Genomic DNA, 19,413 nt, shown 5'->3' with positions numbered 1-19,413 from the left:
ATATTAAGGGATGTTTTTATTAATAGAATTACCTACGCTTCATTCTTAACGCCATTAAATTTCCGCAATTATCAGGAGTGGTTATTCTTTTAACATTTCTTTAAAACTTTGTAAGTTATATAACGATACTTGAAAAGAAACTGTAGCGCTTTATAGATTTAGGAAAAAACTATTTCGTGAACTTCAAGTGTTAGATACCCTTTTTTGCATTGCGTGTTTACATGTTTGATCAAAGAGTGAACTTTATTTTAAAACAGCAAATTAAGGATGACTATGATGGTATATCATAACGATTAAGTTTCCCACTATAATCTAATGTTACAGGAAAATTGAAAGTTTTGTTTACAATTTTAAACATCTTAAATGTGAAAGCGTGGGCGCACTTGTACATGTTATATAGTTAGAAGAGTTGTACTTGAAAATTGTTTACTGAAAAATTTACTGTTATATATATATATATATATATATATATATATATATATATATATATATATATATATATATATATATATATTATCATGATTATCATATTCCGAGACAAAATGTTTGTTTCAAATATATATTGACGGTGATTAGCTGGCATATTTAATATAGCTTAATAAAGCGTTCTTTTCCTGATAAAATGTGCGTGCGTGCGCGCGCGTGTGTGTGTTTTTTTTCTGATGACTACGGGTTCGATCCTCGGCAGTGAAATGCACAAGAGCAATACATTTAGTATATTGAATGGTTCAAAAGTTTATTAATTTTCCTTGCTGGTCCCTTAACAATGAAATGAGGGACATTCCTTGGACAAGTCATTACACATGCATTTGTTACTGGGTGGGGTATAATGCTGATATTCAGTTAGCTTTATGTATCAAAGAAAAAAGTAATAGAATGAAGAGAATTATGCACTACACTTTTTTGCTATTATAATTATGGAAGAGTCACTTTAAAACCTCGTTCATAGTTTGTTTTATATCAATCCATATTTAGCTTGATACAAAAAAAAATACATGTATTATAAATTATGGAATAGTTTAACCTGCACATTTCAATAATTAAAACAAAGAAATTCAGGCAAATTACATTTGGTCTTTTTTATTGATTTTTCTACTTGTTTATTTATTCATTTTTTGCCCAATTTTTTGAACAATTTTATTCTGCTTTTTGTATGTATATATGTATATATGAAAACTTGACAAGTCCCGAAAGCATCCTAAATATTGTTAATTTCAATTTACCGTAACCTATTTAAAGTTCGGTAAAGATATCTTTCATGAATATATTTTTCCCTTTCTTTCTCTTTTTGCTCTTCCCAAAATTTCAATGCAGATATGTGTAATATGTAATAAATAGCAGTATTTATTTCACTTTTGTTTTCATTGATCGAGAAATGTGACTTTGTCATGCCCATTTTAAAGGTTTAAATACAGTTTTAATTGTTGTATTTTCTATCAGGAAGAGATAAAGTTACATGGGGCAAGAGTTTGAATCGGGGAAAGTTTTAGTCATCAAACAATAAAGCTATTTTCATATAACGTGATCCTATATTATGTACGGGTCATGATTTCGCGTGGGATCTTACTGGATAATGTTCGTTTTGCGAAATAATTTTGTGAAATAAAATAAATTTGATGTGCGACTATCTGTATGAAATTTCAAACTTTATTTTATTCTTAAATAAATAAATAATTTATTGAGAATTTAAGAACACATTATAAATAAAACCTCAACATATTTTGAAGGTGGCCAACTGTTAGCATGAGGGTTTTGAAATCTAACAAAAGGTATACTAGTATCATTTGCAAAAAAGATTAAGTCTATCATACGGACACGTTGCACTGACATGTTATTAAAAATTTGGCTACATAAATAGATGATATTGAATGAGTGTAAGTTCAAGATTGAATTTATTGCACGAGTTGAATAGAATTATATCATGCGAGCCTCTGGCGAGCATAATATTATTTTATTCAACAAGTGCAATAAATTCAGTAATGAACTTACACGAATTTAATATTCTATTTATCACATACCCAAAATAAAGACCGTTTGAAGTGAAATAAGAGTCATTTTCCACTGACGCGCCTATTTTATAACGCTACCATTCAGCGCGTCTTTACACTGTGTTTGTATAATGCTAATGACGTCACGTCAAAATATATGCACGGCTGAACAATACCATATTTACGGAGTTACAAAATCGGCACGGGTGTGTGATAATGTAATTTTAGGCACAGGCAAGAGTATCGAACCTGGGAAGAAATTATGACCAAATTGATAAAAAAAACCTCTGTGTCCATCTTAGATGTGTCAACCCCCCCCCCAAAAAAAAATGTAAAAATATAAGCCCCCTAAATATATACTATAAGTTAATAGAAGGCTGGAATCTCAAGATTCGAGCCTACCAGCAAGCGGTTCATTTCCCTGGCTGTTGTGAAAACAATTATCCGGACAATTAAAGCAAACTTTTATCACTATTTCACGAATGTTTTAAGCCTCCAAATGAGACCAACCCCATGTCTCTAGCCCTTTTTTCCCTTAGGACCTTCATTACAGTAGTAATGATATTTCCTTCAGACCTTCATCGCAATAGCAATGTTCTTTCCTTCCGACCTTCATTATAATAGTTATGCTATTTCGTTCGGACCTTCATTACAATAGTAATGCTATTTCGTTCGGACCTTCATAACAATAGGTATGCTATCTTGTTCGGATATTCATTACAATAGTTATGCTCTTGCGTTCAACCGGCATCAGGATTAGGTAAAAGAAATCCGGAAGGAACGATATAAAAGTATTTTTAACAAGAATACTTCATTTATTTAAACTGAACACCTTTGGAAAACAGACCGAAAGAAAAGGATGAGATAGAATTAAATTTACGTTATAAGCGAGGGTGTGTGATGCAATATAATACCATTGTTAATGCGGGGTGTATAGTTATCTTAAACATTTGATCACGTAATTTCGGCGTATTAAATGGTTCGCTAACCCGCATATGACAATCTGCGTTTGGCAATACTTCGCTTTTGATACATTAATTTTGTTTAACCAACTTCAGCATCATTTTATCGTTGTTTTCATTATTTTTAAAAAAAAACAAAGTACACATTTATCAAAAGTACAGAAAAAATAATATACAAAAAAAAAACAACCAACAACAACAACAACAACAACAAAAAAACAACAAAATAATATAACAAGGAAAAACAGGATTTATGTGAACGCCAGTAGAATAGAGTATAAACTTTATTGACAGTTTCTTATTATTATTGAAATGGTTTCTCGACAAATATTTTGGATAGGAATGGCGGTCATTTTATCTCAGACTGGGCACGTGGCATCACACGGACGCTTGATTCAACCGGCCCAGAGGTCGTCTGCTTGGAGGTATGGATACAATAACCCGGAAAATTACAACGATAATCAACTCTTCTGTGGTGGTTTTAATGTAAGTAATCTTTTATCTAACTTTCTTTGGTGTTTATATACAGATAAAAAGCAAAATGGTTAAAATGAAAGGAACTGCTCAAAGTAAAAGCAACGACTTCTTATACCCTAAAATACGACCCATTAAAATCCTACTAATATAACACATTACGTCCTACTAAAATTCAACAGAATAGCTTACTATACTTCCGACTAAAATTGTACTAATTGTTTTTCTTAATAAAAGTCCTACACATATCCTACTGAATTTCTAGTAAATATCTGGTTATTTCCTACAAAAATTGTAATAAAGTTCCTATTAAAATTTCTATTAAAGATCTTGTTGAAATGCTAACCGACTAAAACGCTATGTAAAGCACACACAATAAGAAAATATTGAAATGGTTATATAGATTAGGCAAAATTAGTTCGTACGATTGATTAAAAATGTAAAGCAATATTAATTAATGTAATAGTTTCATTGTCACGGCAAATTGAAGCTCATATGATGCATTTGAGTACAAATTAAGTAATGTTCGAAAAGAAAAATATGGGTTTGGAACAGTTCCCCTAAAACAACACTCAAAAAACTTGTTTATGAAGAAGAGACCAACAATAAGCAAGAAGTATCTTTACTAAGATATTCGGCCGAAGTAAACCTGTTTTTACTTGCAAAATTGTGTTATTTAGGAGTTTTGTATACTTGAAATTTTTTAGCTTGGTGCTTGTTTAATAATGAAAGTTGTATCGTAGTTTTGGGACCTTTTTGTTGAAAATGTGTCAGAGTTAAATCTTATACATATACATGCACAGTGCGTTAACTGGAGTGCAGGTATTAGTTACCCGCACTCCATAGCATGCCCATTGATTGGCTCATATGTGCTGAGAAAGGGAAAGCAACATAAATTATATATTCAGATACTTGTTCATTGGTTATTTTTTTTCTGGGGTTCAATATTGTGACAACAGGGAACGTGTTTTTATGTTTGACAATGATACAAAAGAAAAAGAGCATCAAAACACTCTGCAATCTGATTAATACTCGGGGGGGGCTCCACCCCCTTGTTCAATTCAGATAGCATCGTGTTTCGATTCTCTTTCTATTACTAATTTTACGCGTGCAAATTCTTGCACCCATTCTATCGAAGACGCAACAACGAATAACAAACTGATAATCTGATTCGTACTCAACATTTTCGCTTCAATTCATTTCCCCTCATATTTATTGTTTATTGATGATGAATACCATTTTAGATCTAAACATTATTAATTTACTAGTACATTGCATTTTTCAATTAAATTAAATGAAATTCTATATTAAGAAGGAGGTTTCTTTTGTCGATATTTTTAACTCTTGATTTGTAAGTAATTGTATTATGAAGTATTTGTATTTTATTGCGATGTCTTGTTGTTATTTTATTACAGATTTTATTCTTTATAAAATAAACTTATAAAATAGAATTAGGTTTTTTCTGTGAAATCCACTTCATAGAAATTTTATACAAAGCGGAATAATTTTTTTAATATAATTTCGAAAATGTGCAAATGCCCAAGTTGCAAATTATTTCTTTATTTCACATCTTAAAATTGTATATATACTAGTATATAAATTTTATCTTTCTTGTAATTTACCGAGTTCACTGAAAACAATTCATACCTCAAAGTAACTCTGTCTGTCGTAGTTATTCATTCTTCAACGAGTTATCTCTCTTTAATATTAGTAACAGCTCCTGAAGATATTTTCGTATATTCGTATTTTATATTTAATAAAATCTAAAAAACAAAAGCAAAACACTTCAAATTAATAATGCTTCCTTCAATGTGATACATTGTTCCTTGAACTTTAGCGATGTGAGTACAATAGTAATTTTATTGGACTCGTATAGTCTGATTTTGATGACCTGTCAATTGTGAATATATTATAGAACTAATTTAAATCTTCGATTCCACTTCGGTGCTTTCCGTGTAGTTTACAGGAATTAATAGTATATAACGAATGTCACATCAGCTTTACAGTGTATATTGTCCCGTCACATCAGCAATAGTCGGTTAAGTGATTGCCTAATATACGAGAGGTCTGTGGTTCGATTCCAACTGTTCCCATTGTTTTAGATCTACTCTTTCTATATTTTGCAATATATTTTACTGGGAATTGCCGAGTGTTTGTGTAATTTAGTGCTGATATAAAGCAACTTAGAAACACTGTTTTGTCTCGATTTGTAAATGTGTTTTACAACATTGAAATGAAATAATATTACATTGATTTTGATCTGAATGAATTTTAAATATTACTTCTTAAACTTTGTTTAAAAAGAGTATGGACATTACCAAAATAAGTTCAAAACATATTAAAACAAAACGGACAACATAAAAAAAATCAAACAATTCAATAATGTTGAAAATGTAAATAAGGAAAAAACATGTACCTTTGCAATTTCGATATTGCGCTATGACGCTCAGTATAACTATTTCATAGACACAAATTAAGTTAAATCTTACTGCGATCATCTCACGGAATTTACCAAAAATGTATCGAAGATAAATGTATCGAGTTCATTGACCGTACGTTCATTGACAGTATGCAATTGAAAGGTTAATAAAATCAAACAATACTTGTACAGTATGGTTCGAATCCCTTTAATAGTTAAAGCTGAAAAATCGCCATATGATTATTGATTTAAATCGAAAAACAAACATTTATATTTTTATCATTATTTTTATTTATTCTATTATTATTATTGTTATTATCATTATAATAATAATAATAATAATAATAATAATAATAATAATAATAATAATAATAATAATAATTATTATTATTATTATTATCATCATCGTTATTATAATCGTTATCGTTATTGTTATTATTACTTTTATTATCATTATCGTTATTAATATTATTGTTATTGTTCTAATTAATATTATTATTATTATTTTTATTATAATAATAATTATACATTCAATATCCGTTACAGAATCTGTTCGACAAATTGCGTGCATTTTTCTCTCAGGTACAGTGGAACCAAAATGATGGTAGATGTGGTGTCTGTGGTGATCCTTATAATGCACAAGTAAAGCCAAACGAAGATGTAGGCGGTTTATACGTCGTTAATGGCGTCATCACAGGAAGTTACGACAAAGGCGGCGTCCTTAATACGGAAGTAGAAATAACGGCTTATCACAAAGGATGGTTTGAATTTAGGTTATATACAATTTTATTACATGCTTTTCGGTGGTTTATAGAAATATATCAGTGATATAAAACTGGTAATTTCACTGTTTGAATTTCAACGAAACTTGATTGTTTCGACATTATCGTCAATTTAATCAAATAAGCGTCAAAATACTTAAGAATAACAGAATCAGTGTAATTTTAACGCTTATTGTGTAAACAATTGCTGATGTCACGCAGGGCATGGGTTGGGAGACAATCATAAAGTTTCAAGCTCTCTCATATTTTCTTTTTATGTTGATTTATATTTCGCAGACTTTGCCCTCTCGCAACAACAACAACAAAGGTCACACAAGAATGTTTGAATCAGAATGTTTTGACGGTTAAAGGTACAAACACGACACGCATACAGTTAGAAGAAATCAAGACGGGTTTAGGGCCGGGAGTTTATATTATAAACCTTCAGTTACCATCCACTATTACGTGTGAAAGATGCGTTCTTCAGTGGAAATACAATACAGGTACATAACAAATTTCTGATATAAAACATTAAATGAAATCAGAACCCGCGTTGGTCTGATTGATGGCGTGACAAAAAAGAAAAACAAAAAAGAAAGACAAATGAAAAAAAATCTAGATCACTTGTCACCTCATTATAAATCGAGGTTATGCATTTAAAACAAAACAAAAGATATGTCAACATAAGCAGTAAATTAATTGCCATGGCGAACCGGTCTAAATTTTACATTTAGCCAATCAGAAACGAATAACTACAATGCTTTTTTGTTAATATACAACGTCGCAACCCCACTACATGTTACAGTCGCCGCTAAATGTGGCAACCTCACTACATGTCGCACTCGCCACTAAATGTGGTAACCTCACTACATGTCGCACTCGCCCCTTAATGTGGCAACCTCACTACACGTCGCACTCGCCACTAAATGTGGCAACCTCACTACATGTCGCACTGGCCGCTAAATGTGGCAACCCCACTACACGTCGCACTCGCCACTACATGTGGCAACCTCACTACATGTCGCACTGGTCGCTTAATGTGGCAACGTCACTACATGTCGCATTGGCCGCTGAATGTGGCAACCTCACTACATGTCGCACTCGCCACTAAATGTGGCAACCTCACTACATGTCGCACTCGCCGCTTAATGTGGCAACCTCACTACATGTCGCACTCGCCACTAAATGTGGCAACCTCACTACATGTCGCACTCGCCGCTAAATGTGGCAACCCCACTACATGTCGCACTCGCCACTAAATGTCGCAACCTTACTTTATATCACTCTCGCTGCTAAATGTGGCAACCTCACTACATGTCGCACTGGCCGCTAAATGTAGCAACCTCACTACATGTCGCACTCGCTCCTAAATGTGGCAACCTCACTACATGTCGCACTCGCCACTAAATGTGGCAACCTCACTACATGTCGCACTCGCCGCTAAATGTGGCAACCCCACTACATGTCGCACTCGCCACTAAATGTCGCAACCTTACTTTATATCACTCTCGCTGCTAAATGTGGCAACCTCACTACATGTCGCACTGGCCGCTAAATGTAGCAACCTCACTACATGTCGCACTCGCTCCTAAATGTGGCAACCTCACTACTTGTCACACTCGCTGCTAAATGTGGCAACCTCACTACATGTCGCATTGGCCGCTAAATGTGGCCTTTAAACTTTCATTTATTTTATTTTCTTAAGATGGGAAGTTATCAATGCGATAGGTACATCAACGGAACACTTTTCAATGACACACATTATTACAAAAAGTCAAAAATAAGAAGTACATAAACAGAAAGAGGACAAGTCCATGAAGTTGGCACAGAGATCGACATTAAACATTCAGCTCGACATTCGATTTATCACTGTTGAGCTAGGTTGTGAAGCTAGCAAGGCATTGAGCAGAACATTCAGCTCGACATTCGATTAATCATTGTTGAGCTAGGTTGTGAAGCTGGCTAGACATTCAGCACAACATTCAGCTTGACATTCGTTTTGTGTCTAATTTTGAATGTCGAGCTGGGATGTGAAGCTGGCTAGACATTCAGCAGAACATTCAGCTCGACATTCGTTTTTTGCATATTTTTGAATGTCGATCTGGGATGTGAAGCTAGCTAGACATTCAGCACAACATTCAGCTCAACATTCGTGTTTGTTCAATTTTGAATGTCGAGCGCGGATGTGAAGCTGGCTAGACATTCAGCACAACATTCAGCTCAACATTCGTTTATTGCCTATTTTTGAATGTCGATCTGGGATGTGAAGTTGGCTAGACATTCAGCATAACATTCAGCTCAACATTCGTTTTTTATCTAATTTTGAATATCGAGCTTGGTTGTGAAGCTGGCTAGACATTCAGCACAACATTCAGCTCGACATTCGTTTTCTGTCAAATTTTGAATGTCGAGCTGGGATGTGCAGCTGGCTAGACATTCAGCAGAACATTCAGCTCGACATTCGTTTTTTGTCTAAATTTGAATGTCGAGCTGGGATGTGAAGCTTGGTAGACATTCAGCAGAACATTCAGATCGACATTCAAAAATAGGCAATAAACGAATGTTGAGCTGAATGTTGTGCTGAATGTCTAGCTAGCTCCACATATCCCAGATCGACATTCAAAAATAGGCAAAAAACGAATGTCGACATGAAAGTTCTGCTTAATGTCTAGCCAGCTTCACATCCCAGCTAGACATTCAAAATTAGACAAAAAACGAATGTCGAGCTGAATGTTGTGCTGGATGTCTAGCTAGCTTCACATACCAGCTCGACATTCAAAATTAGACCAAAAACGAATGTCGGGCTGAATGTTGTGCTGAATGTCTAGCCAGCTTCACAACCCAGATCGACATTCAAAAATAGGCAATAAACGAATGTTGAGATGTATGTTGTGCTGAATGTTTAGCCAGCTTCACATCCCCGCTCGATATTCAAAATTAAACAAAAAACGAATGTCAAGCTGAATGTTGTGCTGAATGTCTAGCCAGCTTCACAACCTAGCTCAACAATGATAAATCGAATGTCGAGCTGAATGTTCTGCTCAATGCCTTGCTAGCTTCCCATACCAGCTCAACAGTGATAAATCGAATGTCGAGCTGAATGTTTAATGTCGATCTCTGTGTCAACTTCATGGACTTAAAGAGGACCTAGTTAAGAGAAACAGAAATTAGTCCATATCCTAACCGTAATAATGTGCACTATATTTTGAAAGAATCTGAACTACCTGCTATGTTCATTTGAATGTCATTTCCAGTTTTGTCTATATATTATTAAACAGGAAATAGCTGGAATTGCGATTCCGAAGGATGTGGTATTGGTCGTGGCCCTCAAGAAAATTTCGTGAATTGCGCTGATATCCGAATTAATGACGAAGAAACCGGAACTGCTACGACTGACAGTAGTCCCTGTCGCACAGCTAGTGCAGCGTTGACGTCCGACAACGTATATCGCTGCTTCGTCAACTAGGTAAGAGACAAGCGTTTAACTACATCATGGCAATATATACGGAATTAGACAAAATAAATTAAAGAAATTCTTGGTAACAAGGTGATGTAAAATTATAAACCTTAAATTATATTTTCCAAATGGATTTCCATTTTAGAGATTTTATAAGCGTTATGAAAATTTGGCCGCCTTTTGTTTATCAAAATGTAATTATAATTTGCTGATCATTTTGGATAATTTAATTAAACCAGTTCATATTCCTGTTTAGGCATTAGTTAATTTTGACATTGATTTATTTTCAAAAGTTTAACGGAAGAAGGAACAACAACAACGACACCAACAGCAACAACGGAAATGGAAACAACGGAATCTCCAACAACAACAACAACAACAAACGGTGATGACTTTGAAATATGCTCGTCAAGTATGGCATGTTTGGCACTAGAGCCATATTCGAGTATTCCAGGCATTTTACAGTGGTGCTGTGACAACTGCGCTCAAGGTCACTGTCCGATGACTCACTGTTTATGCATATACACATAGTCTATTCGCTGACATTTCTGTTTATTAGAATTTCACATGTATCTTTTATGTTGAATGCTTTGAAAGCTAATTCCCATTCCTATTGGTTGATCATACAATAATAATTATTGACAATAATAATCCATATTAGATTTTGTAATCCATATGAGAAACATGAGTGCATTTTACAATCATAAAATATCTGAGTAAAGGAACTCTTCAAAGTGGAAGCAATAAGAAAATAACTTTCTAGTTTCAATTAAATAAATTGGTAAGAAAAAAAGCCATATTGTGTAATTTACATTTTACCAAGACAAGGTGAACTAGACGATGTAAATAAGGTACTATTTATTTATTTAGACTGGAATGAAGGACCAGAGTGACTTTTTGGTCTATATTCTAAAATGCAACGGTGGACCTTTAATAATGTTGCTCTAAGTTTTTGGTAAATTGCTTTCGAGATTAATGTTTTATGTATGTCCAAACCAAAGCATTTTGTGAAAACATTCAGATCATTCGCTCACTTCTTTTTCTCCAGAGTATTTTTTTAATTGCACTCATATCAAGTACGAGAATGTTTAAAATTAAAATATATAATATGTGTGTAAATAAGATACAAGTAAACCATACGATTTAATATTCAGGCGTACAGCTAATTTTTAAATTTTTGAATTTGTAGATATTGTTGTTTAAGTTTAAAGGAAGCTGAGAAATTTTATTTTTTAAAACTTTTTCACACAAGTTTCACAACTTTATACCAAATGGAACAAATGTAATGTACAAATGTATCAAACTAAAAACATTATCATTCAGACTTGCTGCCTGTTTATTATTATATATACTATATTTTATAAATTTATTAAATCTAAATTTGATTATATTTTTTCGAAATAACTTCGATTTAATTATAAGCACAGATTGAATTCTTTGACAAATGTACATCAATACATGTATAACCGTCGTTTATCAAATGTGATTTAAAACTATAGCAATTAATACAATTATAAATTTAGGACGTCTACCTGTATTGTTAATAAGGCGATTAAATACATTGAATTCATACTTAATTCAGAAATATTCATTTCGGGAAGTATGATATAGCATTGCCGCGTTTTATTTCGTGGATATGAAATGGTGTTGAAACTAGAGGGTAATCATTTTTCTCATGATACAGTCTACGTAGTAAAATGCTTAAAACTGCCTGATCAAATCTGTGACACCTTCCATCAGATGTTTTGCTTATCCGACAAGATAACTTCAGGTGAGTGCCTTCAGGAGCTATACAGTTTTCATTTAATGCGCACGCAGCCCACACATCTACTACAGTATGTGTGACGTCATCAAAATGAAACAGCACAAATGTTGCTTCAACTTCACCAAAATGGCGGAATTTACATCGATCTTCTTTCAGGTACTCCATTGTCTGAACATCGGTGTGTTGAGCCACTGAAAACACTACACCGTAAGTAAAGAATAAGACTGAATTGTTTTTACTATAGGTCAACGCGCGATCGACGTCACTTGTGACGTAACGTACTGAACTGTCTGCCCACCATACCCAGCCATATTCCATCAATAATGTCTGAAAAGAAAAAATTGAAGAAAAAATCAGAAAACTTTGTAAGCGGGACTGGTCATTATTATTTCTTACGTTATTTAATAATGAAGATATACATGTATATCAAAGTGTGGAGGAAACGCCCGCGCAGAATAATTCAATAGTTTTTGCCATTCTTAAAAATAAATAATTTTAAAATAAAGACACGGTTTTCTTCCAGGATTTTTAGGAAAGAAATAAACGGGCAATGGAGTTCATTTAATATTCTTTTTGAGTTGAAATTCATCACAATAGCTTAAAATCTTGAAATAACGTTGAAACAAGTTTTCTTACAAGAGCTGTCGATAGGACAGCAACGCTCGACTATTCTTAGTGCTTGATAGTAAAAAAAGACTTGATAATGTAAAATTTTACATTAAACAAGGGTGCCATAGTCACAAAATACGCCCGTTTACGAAAGCTTTAGATGGAGATGGGGGCATTATGGAATAAGTGTTATCTAGCAAGCAAGTTTTTATTCTTGGCACTGTGTTGTTAAATGAACCTTAAAACAAATCAGTAGGGAAGATATGCACAGGATGTGTGACCTTGACCTTGGTCGCAGGGACCTGAATTTTATGCACGGCACTCCGCCTCACAATGATGAACATTTGTGCCACATTATATTGAAATCCCTCTATGCATGTAGAAGTTTTGCTCCAGACAAGCGTTTTTCTATGAGCTCTAACTGTGACCTTCACCTTTGACCTAGAGACTTGGTTCATGTGCAGGGCACTACGTCTCATGGTGGTGAACAATTCTATAAAGTAACATTAAAATTCCTCCATGCATGTAGAAAATATGCTCCGGACAACATCTGGATATTTAATCATCTCCAGTGACCTTGACCTTGCAAATATTAACCTAAATTAAATGTGTCACACCTGTAGTCATGATAGTTACCATTTGTGCTACAATCCATCAATAAATGATGACTAAATGGTCCCTATACACATCTTCAAATTTTTATCTGAACTTCGACCTCTATGTGTAACATTGACTTTGGTTGCAGGGATCTGAATTTTGCGTGCGACACTCAGCCTCACAATGGCGAACATTTGTGCCAAGTTATATTGAAATCCCCCTATGAATGTAGAAGTTTTGCTCCGGACAAGCGTTTTTCAATGAGCTCTAAGTGTGACCTTGACCTTTGACCTGGAGACCTGGATCATGCATGGAGCAATACATATCATGGTGGTGAACATTTCCATAAAGTATTATAAAAATTCTTCCATACATGTAGGAGATATGCTCCAGACAAAATCTGGATATTTCACCACCTTTAGTGACCTTGACCTTGCATATATTGACCTAAAGTACATGTGTCACAGCCGTAGTCATGATAATGACCATTTGTGTTACAATCCCTCAATAAATGATGATTAAATCGTCCCTATACACATCTTCATATTTTTATCTAAACTTTGACCTCTATGTGTGACCTTGACCTTGGCCGCAAGGACCTGAATCTTGCGCGCGACACTCCGCCTTACAATGCTGAACATTTGTGCCAAGTAATATTGAAATCCCTCTATACATGTGTAAGTTTTGCTCCGGACAAGCATTTTTCAATGAGCTCCAAGTGTGACCTTGACCTTTGACCTAGAGACCTGGTTCATGTGCGCGACACTGCTCCTCATAGTGGTAAACATTTCTATGAAGTTTCATGAAAATCCCTCCATACATGTAGGAGAGCTGAACTGATATTTACTTGAAAATTAAAATATAATTAAATTTCTATGAGAAAGTATTTACATTTGATAAGGTAATTACTGTATCATCTTTATGAACACTGCTCCTCATAGTGGTGAACATTTCTATGAAGTTTCATTAAAATCCCTCCATACATGTTGGAGATATGCTCCGGACAAAATTGGACGCCGCCCGCCCGACCGCCCGCCCGCCCGACGGCCCGCCCGCCAGGGGCGTTCCCATAATACGTCCCGTTTTTCAAACGGGCGTATAAAAAGTTAACAAAAGGGCAAAATTTGTCTTTAAATCCATGTTACAGTTATTGGCCTTGAAGAGAGTCCTATTATACTCTCAAAGAAGAGTATAAAATTTCAACTTGTTTCAAAGCCATATGTTACAAGAATATGAAAATATTTGAGGTGGTATGCAAACTTTAATGTAAATTATAATGCAAATTGTAATGCTTCATAGAGTTACCTCCTCCTGTTTACAGGTTGGGGTCTTGATGGTGAACAAGTGAGCAAAGTTTCAAAGCCATACTTCTGTCAATGGACTTTTAAAATATTTGAAGTATTACAAAGACTTGAACGTAAATTCTGAGTCGAAAAGGGGCATAATTCTGTCAAAATGCTTGATACAGTTACGTCCTCCTGTCTTCAGGTTGAGGTCATAGTTGTAATTAAGCGGGCAAAGTTTCAAAGTCATATGTCAATGGACGCTGAAAATATCTGATGTATTACAAAAACTTTAACTAAATTCTAAGTCTAAAAAGAGGCATACTTCTGCCAAAATGCTTCATAGAGTTACCTCCTCCTGTGTACAGGTTTGGGTCATGTTAGTGAACAAGTATGCAAAGTTTCAAAGCCATATGACAATGGACTTTGAAAATATTTGAGGTATTACAAAAACTTAAACTTCGAAAAAGGGGCATAATTCTGTCAAAATACTTGATACAGTTATCATCTCCGGTCTACTGGTTGGGGTTATGATGGTGAACAAGTGTGCAAAGCTTCAAAATCATATGTCAATGGACTTTAACAATATTTGAGGTATTACAAAAACTTTAACTTTTACTTTGGTAAATTGGCAAATCAGTATAGTAAATCAACTGTTTATAAAAATAATTTCAAACACTAAGCTGGTTAAAATGTATAAGTACGTATTTACAAAAATAAATTGGTCGTGCGCCTGACCAATTTAATTTTGTAAATCCGTACTAATAAACTTTAACCTATTCTTAATAATAAAAATACATGTAGTTTTTTATTACTCAACAATAAAATATTGCATCGTCAGAAACTATGGTTACAGTCGCATTATATCCATTTAGTGTTAAGCTGAAAATCAAAATAACGGAAATTCTGGTTTCGCTTTTCATGAATATTCAATAAACCATGCGACCCACTGAAATTTAAATTGATATTCTTCGAAAATTGCCGGTCACGTTGGAATATTAAAGGAACCTGCAACAGTTTTTTTTAAATGTCTAACATTTCCTTTTTGATATTCACTCTTAATCATATTACTTTCAATTATTGGTCTATTTACCAAGAAAAAGAGCAACATTTCAATCTAACTTTCACCTACCTTTACTATTATAGGTTTCCAAGCATAAGTTTTTAGCCTTTTAAAATGTCCGGGGAATTTTGCAAATGGAAAACTCCTCACTTCACAAATCTTGCAGTGGGTCTCCAACTGGAAAATTAATGGACACAAACGTGTTTATTATCGTTAGATTTAAAGCAGATAATCGTAATAATGGATACCTTGTGCCATCAATTCATAAAAATGCTAGGATATAATGATATTGATAAAACAATTTAGGAAGCAAATGTTTAATCAAAAGGTTGCACGCTCTGTGTTATTTCTTATCTTTGCAATCTAATTTGTATGTATTTTCCTCTATAAGTTTATTTTGATAAACTATAATTTATCTTGCAGGACACCGGGTTGCAATAAGAAACTAATTGCGACTGCAATTAGATTTTTTTGCTATATAACAGTTTGAACTTGATACATACGGAATTGTGTATGACTAGACTTTCTTCTTGCATCATGAAATCATTCATCTTCATTTTTTATGACAGCCAAACTTTATTCCTGCATATCGCATCTTGCATAATGTTAAAATTGTTATAAATTCACTTAAAAGATAAAAAAAAATACTAGTCTCGTGCAAGAGTGTTACCCCTGGACTACGGAGATTGTAAAAAAGGCTGAATAAAATCAAATGATTCTATATTTAGAATTTCCATTTAGGGTACTTCTTATAAATGTTCTCGCCAAAATAGTCCGGCATGTATATATTATACCACTCGACAATCAAATTTATTAGTGTAATGCGCACTGAAGTCTTCGATAATCGACATCGCTAAAAATAGCATTTTGTTTACGCGAATTAAATTATCGGGTGCTTAACCTATAGGTAGATATTGATTATCGATCGTCGACTGATAGAGTCAACATCCTTACTTTATTTTTCACAAAGTCTAAATAACAAATGTTTATAAAGGGGGCGTTTTATTCCAATCACAATAATTGAATCTTTACGGAAATAGAATAGCAATTTTCATTGATAAAAATGATATTCATCCGCGTAATTTGTGAGTGTGACAATTCTATAAGCCAAAGCCAAAGCTACTTTGAATGCGTTGTTATTTGTTGGATACTTGTAACACAATAAAAATACTTTTCTTTTATATCGCTAGTTTTAAGCTGTTTTGAAATATACCTGTTGTTAGGTTTGACGGGAAGCGCTGATCCCGAGAATGAATGTCAGCATTGTATTTCCGTATCTGCGATCAGAAAATACAAAATTGCGTTGAAAGTTTTTTTTATTAGGGTTCTTAAAACTTTGGCTTTAATTTTGGGCGGTACAGTTAAATGCGTAAGGCGACGTTGCAATACTTTGGATACACGTAGAAAAATGTCCACATTTCAGGCATGGACGTTCCTGTGATAAGGAGCAAATTTTCAGAGCTAAAGGAATAGGCAAATCAAAGACAAAATTATTAATACGATCCTATTTACTCACACCACGCTTAAATGTCACTTCATAAAGTCCCAGCATGAATTTCCGACTTTATAAATTCTATATATTTTGGGTTTGAAGAGTATATATATATATATATATATATATATATATATATATATATATATATATATATATATATATATATATATATATATATATATATATATATATATATATATATATATATATATATTGAACGAAATTTAGACGCCAAAGAATCACCGAGTAGTTCTAAAACAAGTCATTTGACTTGAACAAAGCCTGGAAATTACAATAACAGATATTGTGGATATTGTATGATTTAAGCAAGTCTGTCATTCATTTGACATGTTCTTTAACGTTTCCAGGGTTAACTGTGGCATTTATTGTATGATATTCACGATCTAAACTGACCCACGTGCATAGGTCAAGGTAGGAAACCACAATTTTATTCTTTATATGGAAAACAGTATTGTTTTTGTGACTGCCTATTGTATTCATTTTGAGGAAATTTACAAAATACTGAATGACAAAAATCAAAACGAAGAAATGAAAATTTTGCCTGTTTCATCCTTTAATATTCGAGAAAAAAAAGATAAAACTGCTGCAGATTCTTACCTGCACTTTTTGGTTATCATTGAGTCCCATGTCATAGTAGACTATTTTGATATTTTTGTATTTTGGCAACAATATCTCATAGACAGATTTTATCAACCCTTGCGAGATACGATAAAATCCGCTACTTGCCGCAGTCGCAACGACTGGGAATGTTTCAGACATGGTCTTTGGTTCTGACCGATTTTCGGCAATGATATACATGTATTTGTCAGCCAGTCCACGTGGGTATCGAGCGATATGTTCCAGATTTTTCTTCAACGAGTCTTCAAACCATTGGTCGCATAAACCTCGGTACTTTTGTTCTAAAATGAGAGGACAATATGAACCACATCATTTGAAATTTGTGCCTATATTTATAAACTATCTTGATAAAGAATAAGTATATAATGCGTGACTTCCGATAATTGTAATGAATAATTCTAACCGTGATACGCTTATATTTGAAATAGACTTGCCCACCTGTAAATAAAATTGATTAAAATTTGTTGACTGAATTAATGAATGAATTTATTTATATATTTATATAGTATTAATTAGTTTACTCATTCATTAATAAATAAATAAATAATTGGACCGGACCTTTTTCATTTAAATAAAAGGTCGGAGCCAAATTTTATCATGTAGAAAAACTTTTACTGTTAAATTTCCGATCCGATATATAAAACAAAAAAGATATGGATGAATTCTCCCTTTATGTTACTCTCCGATTACGCTATAAGGGGGTATTTCTCCAATTACGTTATAATGGGAGATTTCTCCCATTTTAATTTTGGGAGATTTCCGCACCATTTTATTTTTGGGAGATTTCTCCCATTTACTAAATGGGTTAGTTCAGCCAATGGGAGGATTGCAAAATTCTTTAAATATATTCCTAATATACTTATAAGTATATTATAAGTATTATAGATTCAACATATGTAAAAATGTTTAGAAAAAAAAATTTTCTCCCACGGTTTTATTCTCCCACTTTAACAAAATGGGGTTTAAAGCCCACTGAAGTCCCAGTGGGACACGTAAACCCCCATGGGAGAATTAAAAAAAACAACATGGGAGGCCACACTTTGAACGCTCACCCAGTGTTTAATTATTGCGCTATCTTTGTATAATCGGCCAATGATCGTCCATTTTTATCCAAATTACTGTTTGATTTAACTTTTTGTATTGAAAATATATTAAAAAGGGTAATTGAGTTTGCGAAAATTCCGGATTTGCAAACTTATTCTGGAGGCTGTTATGTAATAAAGACCATAAGCCATTTTCGGAGTAAATTAAAAAAAACACACACAAAAAACCCCCCAACAAAACATGTTTTTTATAACTGAACTGCAAACAGTGCAGACTATGACCGAATAACATTTTAGTTTACATTGGTATAATTAATTGCCACTTGCAGAAAAGAGCAATTTTGAATAACTTTCTTTATACTACTGTATAAAAATTAAACGTCATTTACGTAATCCTACATACTCTTGGTGACGGCTTGTGTTGTTAAAGGAAGCACGTGACGATGTGTACTGTTTCCGCTTCCGGAAACCTTTAGCTGTCCATATATTGAATTGTCATGGACTCCACTATTTACTGTAACTAATGAAGAAGAAAAAGACAAATAAAGTAATTTGTAATTCAAATAAATTCAAATACTTTTAAGACAGGCAATTGTGACCAAAGAGCGTCTTAAGGGTAAATGTGCCTGGCAATAAGGTGCCTTTTTCTCAATTTAGAAGTAAATGAATGAGTAATATTCAAATAAATTTAACACAAAAGTGCGTCTTAAGGTCTTAATGGTTGCTCTAGGTGGCCTAGTGAATAAGGTGCCTATCTCTCAATTATGTGACCCTTGGTTAGAGCTTTACTTTTAAAAGCTAGTGAGCTTCAGGCAAGTAAACCAGGGTGGTAATTATTCCTGCATATATCTTATGAGA

At 33.6% G+C, this 19,413-nt stretch overlaps 2 protein-coding genes across 2 annotated transcripts; one reads left to right on the top strand and one right to left on the bottom strand.

Moving 5' to 3' along the window:
• Positions 1-3,023: 3,023 nt before the first annotated feature.
• Positions 3,024-10,046, top strand: LOC132760070 (uncharacterized; the record flags this gene model as incomplete). Its single annotated transcript, XM_060751961.1, has 4 exons — positions 3,024-3,436; positions 6,426-6,616; positions 6,902-7,107; positions 9,883-10,046. Coding segments are annotated over exons 1-4 (735 nt in total), but the record flags the coding sequence as incomplete, so codon positions are not given.
• A 1,596-nt stretch (positions 10,047-11,642) lies between these two features.
• On the bottom strand, positions 11,643-19,378 carry LOC132760071 (uncharacterized). Its single transcript, XM_060751962.1, has 4 exons — positions 18,959-19,378; positions 17,492-17,793; positions 15,448-15,555; positions 11,643-12,153 (listed from the first exon to the last, which is right to left on the bottom strand). The coding sequence occupies exons 2-4, from the start codon at positions 17,690-17,692 to the stop codon at positions 11,650-11,652; spliced, it is 813 nt and encodes a 270-aa protein (XP_060607945.1). The 5' UTR covers positions 17,693-17,793; positions 18,959-19,378; the 3' UTR covers positions 11,643-11,649.
• Between the last annotated feature and the right edge of the window lie 35 nt (positions 19,379-19,413).

The sequence above is a fragment of the Ruditapes philippinarum genome, unplaced genomic scaffold, assembly GCF_026571515.1.
Source record: "Ruditapes philippinarum isolate M1 unplaced genomic scaffold, ASM2657151v2 ctg3613_1_1_1_1, whole genome shotgun sequence".
Classification (NCBI taxonomy): domain Eukaryota; kingdom Metazoa; phylum Mollusca; class Bivalvia; order Venerida; family Veneridae; genus Ruditapes; species Ruditapes philippinarum.
Note: the sequence above shows the minus strand (reverse complement) of the source record. Positions and strands in the feature narration are given on the sequence as shown.